This window comes from Hemitrygon akajei, chromosome 17 (genome assembly GCF_048418815.1).
Source record: "Hemitrygon akajei chromosome 17, sHemAka1.3, whole genome shotgun sequence".
In the NCBI taxonomy this organism is placed as follows: Eukaryota; Metazoa; Chordata; class Chondrichthyes; order Myliobatiformes; family Dasyatidae; genus Hemitrygon; species Hemitrygon akajei.
Genome location: NC_133140.1, coordinates 11,135,633 through 11,148,672, shown reverse-complemented (window position 1 = coordinate 11,148,672; position 13,040 = coordinate 11,135,633). Strand labels below are relative to the sequence as shown.

General features: G+C 44.7%; 1 protein-coding gene across 1 annotated transcript; it reads left to right on the top strand.

Annotated features, from left to right (window-relative positions):
* The first annotated feature begins 242 nt into the window (after positions 1-242).
* exosc6 (exosome component 6) lies at positions 243-9,351 on the top strand. The gene is made up of 2 exons (XM_073069655.1): positions 243-612; positions 7,930-9,351. Exons 1-2 carry the CDS (start codon positions 320-322, stop codon positions 8,459-8,461), a joined length of 825 nt encoding a protein of 274 aa, XP_072925756.1. The 5' UTR covers positions 243-319; the 3' UTR covers positions 8,462-9,351.
* The last annotated feature ends 3,689 nt before the right edge of the window (positions 9,352-13,040 follow it).

The following is a 13,040-nucleotide window of genomic DNA, read 5'->3' as shown; positions in this document are numbered from 1 at the left end:
CAACAAACCCAGTACCTCACTGTTTTTCCCCTCTTTCTGCGCTACTTATTTATTGTTCTATATTAATCATTGTAATTTATACTATTTTATTGTGTATTCCACTGTCCTGCTGCCGCAAAACAATAAATTTCTTTACAGCGATATTAAACCTGATTGATTTTCTCTGATCAGTAGCCGCCGGGTGTGAGCACTCCGGATCCGGTCCTCCGAGCCTCGGGGGGCGCTGCCGGCGGGAGGAGGAGGAGGTCGCTCTTGCCGACGGCGCCGCCTCGTCGTTCGCGGCCTTGCCGACGGCGCTGGCTCCTCGACTCTCGGCCTCATGCCAGTGGACAGCAAGCGAGTGCGCGCCCCGGAGGAATCGCAGTCTCCGCTGCTGTTCGCGCGGGAGGATGGCGGGTCGAAGCCGTGTCCGCTGGTTCCACGGGCGGATGGGCGAGCGCCGGCCGAGCCGAGGCCGGTGTTTGCGCGGGCCGGGCTGGTGAGCCAAGCAGACGGGTCGGTGTATGCCGAGTGCGGTCGCAGTAAGGTGCTGTGCGCCGTGTACGGGCCCCGCAACGGTGAGCGCAAGGAGGAGCGGCGCCTCAGCGGAGCCACCCTGAGCTGCGAGTTCCGGTGCGTGAGTCGGGGCCGGGGCCGGGGTCGGGGTCGCTTCCCCTGTGAAGAAGCCTTACTGAGGCTTCACATTCACTCTGTCTCGGCCTTTCAGTCTTCGATAAGTTTCAGTAAGATACCCCTTCTCTCTTCTAAACTCCATCAAGTGCAGGTGCAGAGCCATCAAAAGCTTCTAATATGTTAACTCTTTCATTCCTGTAATCGTGTTTGTGAACCTCCTCCTCTCTAATGCCAGCTCATAAGTTCTTAGATAAGGGGCCCAAAATTGCTCATAATATTCAAAGTGTGGTCTAACCAATACCTTATAAAGCCTCAGCATTTACATCCTTGATTTTGTATTCTAGTCCTCTCAAAATAAATGCTAAAATTACATTTGCCTTATTTACCATTGACTCAACCTGCAAGTTAACCTTTAGGGAATCTTACATGAGGACTCCCAAATCCCTTTGCTCTTCTGATTTCTGGGTTTTCTTCTCGTTTATAAAGTAATGTATGCCTTTATTACTTCTACCGAAGTGTATGACCTTACACTTCCCTGTACTGTATTCCATCTGCCACTTCTTTGCCCATTCTCCCAAGCTGTCTAAATTCTTCTGTAGACTCCGCTTCTTCAACACTCCACCTGTCTTTGTGTTGTCCGCAAAATTGGCCAAAAAGTCATCAATTCTGTCATCAAAATTATTGACGTAATGTGAAAATAAGTGGTCCCAACACGGACCCCTGTGGAACACCACTAGTCACCAGCAGCCAACCAAATGGGCTCCCTTTATTACCACTCTTTGTCTCCTGCCAGTCAGTCAATCTTCTATCCATGCTACAATCTTTCCTGTGATACCATGGGCTCTTGTTTAGCAACCTCATATGCAGCACCTTGTCGTAGGCCTTCTGAAAAGCCAAGTAAACAACATCCTCTTAACACTCCATTGTCTATCCTCCGTGTTAATTTCCTCAAAGAATTCCAATGGGGTTGTCAGGCTAGATTTCCCCTTAAGAAAACCATGCTGACTTTGGCATATTTTATTTACCTACAAGTATCCAGAAACCTCATCTCTGACCTCTTCTGAAGTTAGATTAATTGGCCTATAATTTTCTGTCTTTTGCCTCCCTTCTTAAAGAATGAAGTGATATTTGCAATTTTCCTGTCCTCCAGAACCATTCTAGAATCTAGTGATTCTTGAAAGATCATTAATGCCTCCACAATACCTCTTTCAGAACCTTGGGGTGTCGTCCATCTGATGACTTATCTATCTTCTGGCAGTTCGGCTTCCCAAGCACCTTCTACTGAGAAATTACAACTGCACTCAGTTCTACCTCTCGACACTCTTGAATTTATGGCATACCTGCGGTGTCTTCCGCAGAGAAGACTGATGCAAGATACTTTATCTATCACTTCCATGTTCCCATTACTACCTCTCCAGTGTCATTTTGCAGTGGTCCAATATCCACCCTCACCTCTCTTACATTTTACATACAGTATCTGAAAAAAAATGTTGGCGTCCTCTTTTTATTATTACCTCATATTTAATTTTTCTTTCCTTATTGCTTTTTTAGTTGCCTTCTGTTGGTCTTTTAAAAAAAACTTCCCACTAATATTTGCTACATTATATTCCTTCTCCATAAGACATAGGAGCAGAAATAGGCTATTCACCCCTTTGAATCTGCTCCACCATTCCATCATGGCTGATCCTGGATCCCACTCAACCACATACACCTGCCTTCTCGCCATATCCTTTGATGCCCTGACCAATCAGGAAACGATGAACTTCTGCCTTAAATATACCTGTGATCTTGGCCACCAGCACAGTCTGTGGCAGAACAGTCAACAGATTCACTGCTCTCTGGCTAAAAAACTCCTCCTCACCTCTCTCCAAAAAGGACACCCCCTCGATTTTGAAGCTGTGCCCTCTAGTTCTGGACACTCCCACCAAAGGAAACATTCTCTTCACAACCACCTTATTCGGTAGGTTTCAATCAAATCCCCTGGCTTTCTTTTAAATGCCAGTCAGTACAGGCCCAAAGGTGTGAAACACTCCTCACATGTTAACCCCTTTATTACCAGAATCATCCTCGTGAACCTCCTCTGGACTCTTTCTGATGACAACACATCCTTTCTGAGATATGGGGCTCAAAACTGTTGACAATACTCCAAGTGTGGCCTGACGAATGTCTTATGAAGCCTCAGCATTATCTCCTTGCTTTTATATTCTATTCCCCTTGAAATAAATGTCAACATTGCATTTGCTGCCTTTACCACAGACTCAACCTGTAAATTAACCTTCTGGAAGTCTTGTACAAGGACTCCTAAGTCCCTCTGCACCTCTGATGTTTGAACCTTCTCCCTGTTTAGATAATAGTCCGCACTATTGTTCCTTTGACCAAAATGCATTATCGTACATTTCCCAACACTATTCCATCTGTCACATTTTTGCCCATTCTTCCAATTTGGTCCCGGTCCTGCTGTAATCGCATTGCTTCCTCAGCACTACCTACCCCTCCACCTATCTTTGTATTTTCCACAAACTTTACCACAAAGCCATCAATTCCATTATCTATCTAAATCATTGACAAACAATATGAAAAGTAGCGGTCCCAATACTGACCCCTGAGGAACATCACTTGTCACCAGCAACCAACCAGAAAAGGCCTCTTTTATTCCTACTCACTGCCTCCTACCTATCAGCCATTGCTCTATCCATGCCAGTATCTTTCCTGCATTTTATCTTGTTAAGCAGTCTTGTGTGGCAGCTTAGCAAATGCCTTCTGAAAATCCAAGTAAATGATATCCACTGCCTCTCCTTTGTCCAATTGCTTGTTACTTCCTCAAAGAACTGTCAGGCAAGAGTTCCCTTTACAGTAACCATGCTGACTTTAACTTATTTTATCATTAGTCTACAAGTACCCCGAAACCTCATCCTTAATAATGGACTCCAACACTTTCCCAACCACTGAGGTTAGGCTGACTGGCCATAACTTCCTTTCTTTTGCCTTCCTCCCTTCCTAAAGAGTGCAGTGACATTTGCAATCTTCCAGTCCTCCAGGACCGTGCCAGAATTAAGTGATTCTTGAAAGATCATGACCAGAGCATCAGTTATCTCTTCAGCAACCTCTCTCAGGATTTTGTGATGAAGGTAGAGCAGTAGATATAGTGTATATGGATTTCAGCAAGGCATTTGATAAGGTGCCCCATGCAAGGCTTATTGAGAAAGTAAGGAGGCATGGGATCCAAGGGGACATTGCTTTGTAGATCCAGAACTGACTTGCCCACAGCCTTCAGCCCTCTATTTTTCTGTGCTCCATGTACCTATCCAGGAGTCTCTTAAAAGACCCTCTCATATCCGCCTCCACCATCATTGCTGGCACACACCACTTTCTGCATTAAAAAAAACTTAGCGCTGACATCTCCTCTGTACCTATTTCCAAGCACCTTGAAACTATGCCCTCTCATGTTAGCCATTTCAGCCCTGGGGAAAAGCCTCTGATTATCCACACCATCAATACCTCTCATCATATTTTACACCTTTATCAGGTCACCTCTCATTCTCCATTGCTCTAAGGAGAAAAGGCCAAGTTCACTCAACCTGTTCTCATAAGACATGCTCCCCAATCCAGGCAACATCTTTGTAAATCTCCTCTGCACCCTTTGTATGGTTTCCTCATCCTTCCTGTAGTGAGGCAACCAGAACTGAATACAGTACTCCAAGTGGGGTCTGACCAGGATCCTATATAGCTGTAACATTATTTCTCGGCTCCAAAGCTCAATCCCATGATTGATGAAGGCCAATGCACCGTATGCCATCTTAACCACAGAGTAAACCTGCGTAGCTGCTTTGAGTCCTATGGACTCAGACCCCAAGATCCCTCTGATCCTCCACACTGCCAAGAGTCTTGACATTAATGCTGTATTCTGCCATCATATTTGACCTACCAAATTGAACCACCTCACACTTATCTGGGTTGAACTCCATCTGCCACTTCTCAGCCCAGTTTTGCATCTAATCAGTATCCCAATGTAACCTCTGACAGCCCTCCACACTATCCACAACACCTCCAACCTTAGTGTCATCAGCAAATTTACTAACCCATCCCTCCACTTACTTATCCAGGTCATTTATAAAAATCACAAAGAGTAAGGGTCCCAGAACAGATCCCTGAGGCACTCCACTGGTGACCGATGTCCATGTAGAATATGACCCATCTACAACCACTCTGCTTTCTGTGGGCAAGTCAGTTCTGGATCTACAAAGCAATGTCCCCTTGGATCCCATGCCTCCTTACTTTCTCAATAAGCCTTGCATGGGGCACTTTATCAAATGCCTTGCTGAAATCCATATACACTATATCTACTGCTCTACCTTCATCTATGTGTTCAGTCACATCCTCAAAAAATTCATTCAGGCTCGTAAGGCACAACCTGCCTTTCACAAAGCCATGCTGACTATTCCTAATCATATTATGCCTCTCCAAATATTCATAAATCCTGCCTCTCAGGATCTTCTCCATCAACTTACTGAAGTAGTACTCACTGGTCTATAATTTCCTGGGCTATCTCTACTCCCTTTCTTGAATAAGGGAACAACATTCGCTACCATTCAATTCTCTGTAACCTCTCCCGTCCCCATTGATGATGCAAAGATCATTGCCAGAGGCTCAGCAATCTCCTCCCTCGCCTCCCACAGTAGCCTGGGGTACATCTCATCCAGTCCCGGTGACTTATCCAACTTGATGCTTTCCAAAAGCTCCAGCACATCCTCTTTTTTAATATCTATATGCTCAAGCTTTTCAGTCCGCTGTAAGTCATCCCTACAATTGCCAAGATCCTTTTCCGTAGTGAATACTGAAGCAGAGTATGTGTTACCTTCTCTGGTTCCATATGCACTTTTCCACTGTCACACTTGATTGGTCCTATTCTCTCATGTCTTATCCTCTAGCTTTTCACATACTTGTAGAATGCTTTGGGGTTTTCCTTAATCCTGCCCACCAAGGCCTTCTCATGGCCCCTCCTGGCTCTCCTAATTTCATTCTTAAGCTCCTTCCTGCTAGCCTTATAATCTTCTAGATCTCTGTTATTACCTAGTTTTTTGAACCTTTTGGTAAACTCTTCTTCTTGACTAGATTTACAACAGTCTTTGTTCACCATGGTTCTGTACCCTACCATCCTTTCCCTGTCTCATTGGAACGTACCAATGCAGAACTCCATGCAAATATGCCCTGAACATTTGCCACATTTCTTCCGTACATTTCCCTGAGAACATCTGTTCCCAATTTATGCTTCCAAGTTCCTGCCTGATAGCCGCATATTTCCCCTTAATCCAATTAAACGCTTTTCTAATTTGTCTGTTCCTATCCCTCTCCACTGCTTGTATCACTATCTCCAAAATACTCTCCCACTGAGCGATCTGACACTTGACCAGGTTCATTTCTCAATACCAGATCAAGTACAGCTTCTCCTCTTGTAGGCTTATCTACATATTGTGTCAAGAAACCTTCCTGAGCACACCTAACAAACTCCACCCCATCTATATGCCTCACTCTACAGAGATGTGAATTGATACTTGAGAAATTAAAATCTCCCACCACAACAACTCTTATTATTATACCACCCATTTCTTTGTCCCCCATTACTACCTCACTAGCATCATTTCCCAGTGGTCCAATAGCAACTCTCATCTCCCTTTTACTCTTTTTAACTTTTTGTTCTCTTTTGCTTTTATGCTGTCTTTGACTTCCTCTGTCAGCCGGTGACTCATCCTCCCTTTAGAGCACTTCTTTGGGATGCATCTATCCTGCACCTTCTGAATTGTTGTTAGAAACTCCAGACATTGATGCCTTACCATCATTCCTGCTACTGTACTCTTCCAGTCAACTTTAGCCAACTCGTCTCTCGTGTCTCTGTAATTCCCTTTACTCAACTGTAATGCTAATATATCTGACTTTATCTTCTCCCTCTCAAACTGCAGGGTGCATTCTAACATTTTACAATCACTATCGCCTAAAGGTTCCTTTAACCTTCAGCTCTCTAATCAAATCTGGTTTATTACACTTTTCCCTAGTGACCTCAACCACAAGTTGCTCTAAAAAGCCATCTCATTGGCACTGTACAAATTCCTTTTCTTGGGATCCAGCGCCAACCTGATTTTCCCATCAATCTGCATATTGAAATCCCCCATGACTATCATAACATCATCTTTTTAAAGTGATTTCTGTCTCCTGTTGTAATTTATACCCCGTATTCTGTCTACTGTTATGAGGCCTGTATATAATTCCCACCAAGGTCTTTATACCGTTGCAGTTTCTTAATTCTGCCCACCAGGATTCTACATCTTCCTATCCTATGTCACCTCTTTCTTGGTATTTGATTTCATGTTTTACCAACAGAGCCACCCCTCACACATTGCCTACCTGCCTGTCCTTTCAATACAATGTGTATCCTTGGATGTCTGCTCTCAACTACCATCTTTTTTCAGCCACTGGTGCCCACAACATCTCTAACTGCTAAAAGACCATCTATCTTATTCCATATACTGCATGTGTTCAAATATAACACCTTTAGTCCTGTATTCATCATCCTTTTGGATTTTGCCCCCATGTTAGATTTACCTCATCCAACTGACAGCAATTTTGCCCGATCATCTGCCTCAGTCTCATTGCACACTGCACTTACTTGAATACAAACTGCCCCATCCCTGGTCCTATCACTCTGGTTCCCATCCCCTTGCCAAATCGCTTAATCCCTCCCCAACAACTCTAGCAAATCTGCCCACAAAGAAATTGTCCTCCTCAGGTTCAGGCGTAGCCTGTCCCTTTGGGCATAGGATGTGAAATTTGTGGTTATGCTTTAAAAGCACAGTACAAAGACATAAAATTACTAGGAATTACAAATATCAATGAACAGTACAAAGAAAGGAATGAAGTAATATTCATGGCTCCTGCGCCTGATCCCCTCTGATAGTCCTGAAAAGGGGGAAATCTCCCAGATAGTGAGGCTCCTTCATGAGACATCACCTTTTGATGGGTTTCTCGCTGGTGGGGACGGATGTGCCTTCGGAGCTGGCTGGGTCTGCAGAGCTACAACCCTCTGCAACCTCTTTTGGTCCCGTGCATTGGAGCCTCTAGACCAGGCAGTGATGTAACCAGTCAAAAGGCTCTCCACTCTGAAATCTACAGAAATAGTTGAGGTATTCAGTAAATTCACCAGCAACCTGTCCTCTTCCTCAAGGGGCTAAGTTCCAGACCTTGCCACTTCACCACAACACTAGAAAGAATTCTCTTTCTCATACTGAAAAATGTAATTCTTTGCTGGATTTGTTTTCTTTCTAGATTTGCCCCATTCTCCTGCAAGGAGAGAGCTGCTTGGATTCAGAGCAACTTAGAAAAGGAGTATTCTTTGATTATGGAGCAGAGTTTGCAGCCTGCCATCTGCCTCCATAAATACCCCAGGTCTCAGATTGAGGTGTACGTTGTGGTTCTGGAGAATGATGGCTCCACCCTGGCAGCTGCACTGACCTGTGCCTCCATGGCGCTGGCAGAGGCAGGCATTGAGATGTACGACGTGGTCGTGGGCTGCTCCTTGAGGCAGTGTGGTGCCATCTCCCTGCTGGACCCGACGGTGGCCGAGGAGTTCAGTGCCGCCAGCTGCAGGGGTTTGGATAACGGCAGCGTGACGGTGGCATTGCTGCCCACTCTTAACCAGATCTCGGGACTGGTGTCGAAGGGAGAGTGGGAGGAGCAAACATCGGTGGAGGCAATCAAGTGTTGTGTTGAAGGTTGCCAGAAACTCTACTCCGTGGTTCAGCAGTGTCTAACCAAATCGGTTAAGAGGAAGATCCCGCAACTTGTCAATAAGGCTTAGGTGAACTTTTGTTCAAGGACATTCCGGTAAATACTTTTCTTAATGTGAAAATTTGTTTTTTTAAACCAGTATTTTCTAAACTTAAATGATTCAAATTATAAAATATACCTTGTTGAAAATCATTAACTGTTGGACAGTATTCTCACTTAAGACCGAGTAGAACAAGATCACTTTCAGACTCAAGCTACAGACTGGAAACAAGCTGGGGTGCATTGAAGATATTCATCCAACATGTCTTAGTAGCCAGCAGATCCCAGACATTCAGCGCTGTCTTAATTTCCCATCTGAGAAAACTGGCAGTGAAACATTGGTGAAGAACAGGACTATTTTATCATTTCTTCTACAAGTATTCTCCCCTTTTCAACTAATTGGAATGCGAGCTAAGTGGAAACTGCAGCTCAGCTAAATGATGCGATTCACTTATCCAGCACAGTGCAGGAGACAGCAGACACTAGAGCAAAAAGAATCAATCTGCTGGAGGAATTCAGCGAGCCAAGCCATGGGGGTCAATGTCTCAGATCAGCCCTAGCCCGAGGCAGCAACTATCCCTCTGCCTCCACAGATGCTACCTGACTTGTTGAATTCCTTCTGTGAAGATCAATCCTTGTATCGAGAGAGGGAATGTCTGCTGACTGCTCACTGTGGGTAAACTGAACTGGATCAGGCTCGATGTTGTCAGGGAACATAAGCATGCAAAAGAGAACAGTTCCAAAATGAAATTTGATTCTAAGCCATGCTAAGCAGCTGGAGTGAGTGTCATTCCTTGCCCTGCTGAATTAAGAAGGGCTTTAGTAGAGACAAGGCACAGAGGAACAGAAAGATCATCCAGTCATCCCATTTGCCAGCTTCTGTGTCGAACTTTCTTAACAAATAAAGTTAACAAATCCCAATGACAGTTGCATCATTGTACTACATGTACTGAGTTGTAACTCAGGAAATTTACAGCACTTCTATCAACTATCATAAGTGACAACTTTGCTGAGTTGCAGAAAAGCAATGTTCTATGTTGATGGAACATAGAACATTACACACTGTACACGTCCTTTGGGCCACAAACTTTACATCTACTCTAAGATCAATATAACCTTCCCTCCTACATAACCGTCCAATTTTCTACCATCCACATGCCTACCTAAGAGATGTTAAATGCCTCTAATGTATGTCTCCACCACCACCCCTGCCTGAGCATTCCATACACTCACTGCTCTGTGTAAAAAAAAAACACTACCTCTGACATCCCACTTTACTTTCTTCCAATCAGTTTAAAATTATGCCCCTTCATGTTAGCCATTTCTGCCCTGGGGAAAGTCTCTGACTGTCCATTCAATTTATACCCTTTCATCATTTTGTATACCTCTATCCAGTCACCCCTCATCCTCCACTACAAAAAGAAAAGCCCTGGTTCACTTAACCTATCCTCATAAGACATGCTCTCTAATCCAGGCAGCAGCCTGGTAAATCTGATCTGTACCCTCTCTACAGCTTCCACATCCTTCCTGTAATGAGGTGACCAGAACTGAACACAGTATTCCCAAGTGTGGATCATCACACTGGATCAAGTGTTAATTTTCCGTTGCAAGTAGAGGTGCAATATATTTCTCTCAAATAAACATGATAAATTTGTTGAAATTAAAAGGAAATTTAAAAAAAGTTTTAATTTGTGGGGAGTGGGATGTCTCTGATAGGGTAAAATCGGGGTGACCATTGTATAAACCAGGTTATCTACTCCAGTGGTCCCCAAACACCGGGCCTCAAAGCATGTGCTACCGGGCCGCGAGGAAACGATATGATTTGGCGATATGAAACGATATGAGTCAGCTACACCTTTCCTCATTCCCTGTCACACCCACTGTTGAACTTGAATGCACGCGAGGTCATTACGCATGCGAAGTTATTACCCACGAGGTCATTGGTCGCTTAAACGCAGTGATACCCTTGCACCAGGGATCACTGTTTGGGTAACTGGCCGCCTCGTGTGGCTGGCAAGAAGGAGCACCTGGAGCGCAGACAGATGGACGCCACCTCTAAATCTGCTTAGCACACCGAATGTTCGTGGGGAACCTGGTGCTAAGATTTTCGCAGATGACCTAATTCGGGCTCGGTTTATAAGTAGCAGAGCAGCTACCTCGCTGCGATCTACTGAAAGTCATCCCTCGAGCCAAACTTTTGTCGGCTGCTCTCTCCAGACTGTAACCACCGCAGCCCCGGTACGGGGCTTGTCCCTTACCTTGTCTTCTCCCTTGTGTGTTGCAATGATTTTATATGTTCATACGAGGAAAATATACGCTGTGTGTTTAATATCCAAACGTTACTTAAAATGTTATGCTATTGACTTATAAGTGAGTTATCACTATATTCATGCGAGGAAAACGTGCACTGCGTGCTTTAATATTAAATTCGTTAGATAAATGCTTTTAGAAACGAAATTGAGTGTATTAGCCGCTTATAAGTGATTTATAGTTGACTTATCACCTATATTCCGGTCGTGATTCACAACCCCCCCCCCCACCCCCGCTGCGAGAATATTGCCAATATGAAACCGGTCTGCGGTGCAAAGAAGGTTGGTGACCCCTGAGCTAGTCAGTGAGTGAGTGGGAGCAGTTAGAAAAGAGAACATGCACAAAAGAACACAAACAACTGCCCTGTCCCCAAACACACCCCCACCCCCCAACCCCTCTGCTCACGCATACCCAATAATTCAACCTGGCCTTGCCCCACCAAACTTCTTTCTTCCTTTTCCCCCGATTATGTCCATGACACCTCAATGATCTCTACCGTTTGTTATTTCCTGGTCCCGACAGATTCAAGGGCCATTTACACTTCCTTCCTTCTTTAGAATGGTCTAAAGACTCTGCTTCTTCCTGGCAGCCCTTCCAGTTCCTCATTACCAACATGCACATTGACCCAGCTAAATGTTCACAGTTTGAACACCTTCACCTTCAGCTCCACTTGCTGGGTCCTGGCCCTGCCTGTCTGTGGAACAGTATGTGTTTCAACTCTTGCTGCACAACATTGGAGCTGCCTCCTGCACTTGTGCAGAACACAACAGTTTCATTATTTTTGCTGCCAGTTCCCACCCTGCCCTTCCCTTCACATGGTCCCAGACGGACTCTTTCTTTCCTGGATCTGTCTGTTTCCTCCTCAGGAGAGAGGATTATTAAACCACTCCCCACTCCAAACTTGACTCCCACAGCTATAGATCACGGTACAGGCCCTTTGGCCCATGATGTTTTGCTGACATTTTTTCTGAGAATCTAATTCTTCCTTCTCACATAGGCTTTCATTTTTCTGTCATCCATATGCCTACCTAAGAGTTCCTTAAATCTCCCTAATGTATCTGCAACTACCACCACTCTGTAAAAACACCCCTCGTACAATCCACCACCTTAATATTATACCCTTATTAGCCATTTCCACCTTGGGTAAAAGTCTGGTTATCCTCTCAATCTTCACCACTCTTCCTCCCACCTTGCTTTGTGCTAGAATCCATTACCTCAGTTCCTCCCTTGTATTTGCTCTGATAATGTCCAGATAAAGGGTTTTGGCCCCAAGTGTCAACTTTCTCTCCACAGATGCCACTTGACTTGTTGAGTTCTTCCAGCATTGTGTCTGCTGCTCAAGATTTCCAGCACTTTCATAATCTCTACAGCATCCCGACTGTAAAGTATGGTAAAGCATGTTATGAGGATGCTTTTCAGCAGCAGGGACCTGGAAATCTGGTCAGGATTGATGGGAAGATGAATACAGGGAGATCCTGAATAAATATATAAGACCTTGGTTAGACCCCACTTGGAAGACTATGTTCAGTTCTGGTTGCCTCACTACAGGAAGGATGTGGAAACTATAGAGAGAGTGCAGAGGAGATTTACAAGGATGTTGCCTGGATTGGAGGGCATACATTATGAGAATAGATTGAGTGTACGTAGCCTTTTCTCCTTGGACTGACACAGGATGAGAGGTGTATAAGATGATGAGAGGCATTGATTGTGTGGATAGCCAGAGGCTTTTCCCCAGGGCTGAAATGGCTAACACGGGGGGGGGGGGGGCATAGTTTAAGCTGCTTGAAAATGGGTACTGAGGGGATGTCAGGGGTAAGTTTTTCACACAGAGTGGTGGGTGGATACAATAGGGTTTTTTAAGACCCTCTTAGATAGGTACATGGAGCTTAGAAAAATAGAGGGCTATGCACTAGGGAAATTCCAGGCAGCTTCTAGAGTAGGTTACACGGTCGGCACAACATTGTGGGCCAAAGGGCCTGTGATGTGTGTAGATTTCTATGTTCTGTGTAAAAATCTGCTAGCCTCTGCCAGAAAGTTTAAACTGGAGAGGAAGTTTGTCCTTCAGCAGGATGACCCAAACCAAAGCACACTGCCACAGTAACCACGGAGTGACTATTAATGAAGAAAACTGATGTGTTTGAGTGGCCTAGTCAGAGTCACGACCTTAACTCAATCAAACAGCTGTGGCAAGACCTCAAGATTGTTGCCTACTACCACTCCCCAACTAACTAGGCACAGCTTGAGCAATTTTGTAGAAGGAACGGGCAAATCTTGCTCCACCACATTATGCAAAGCTAATA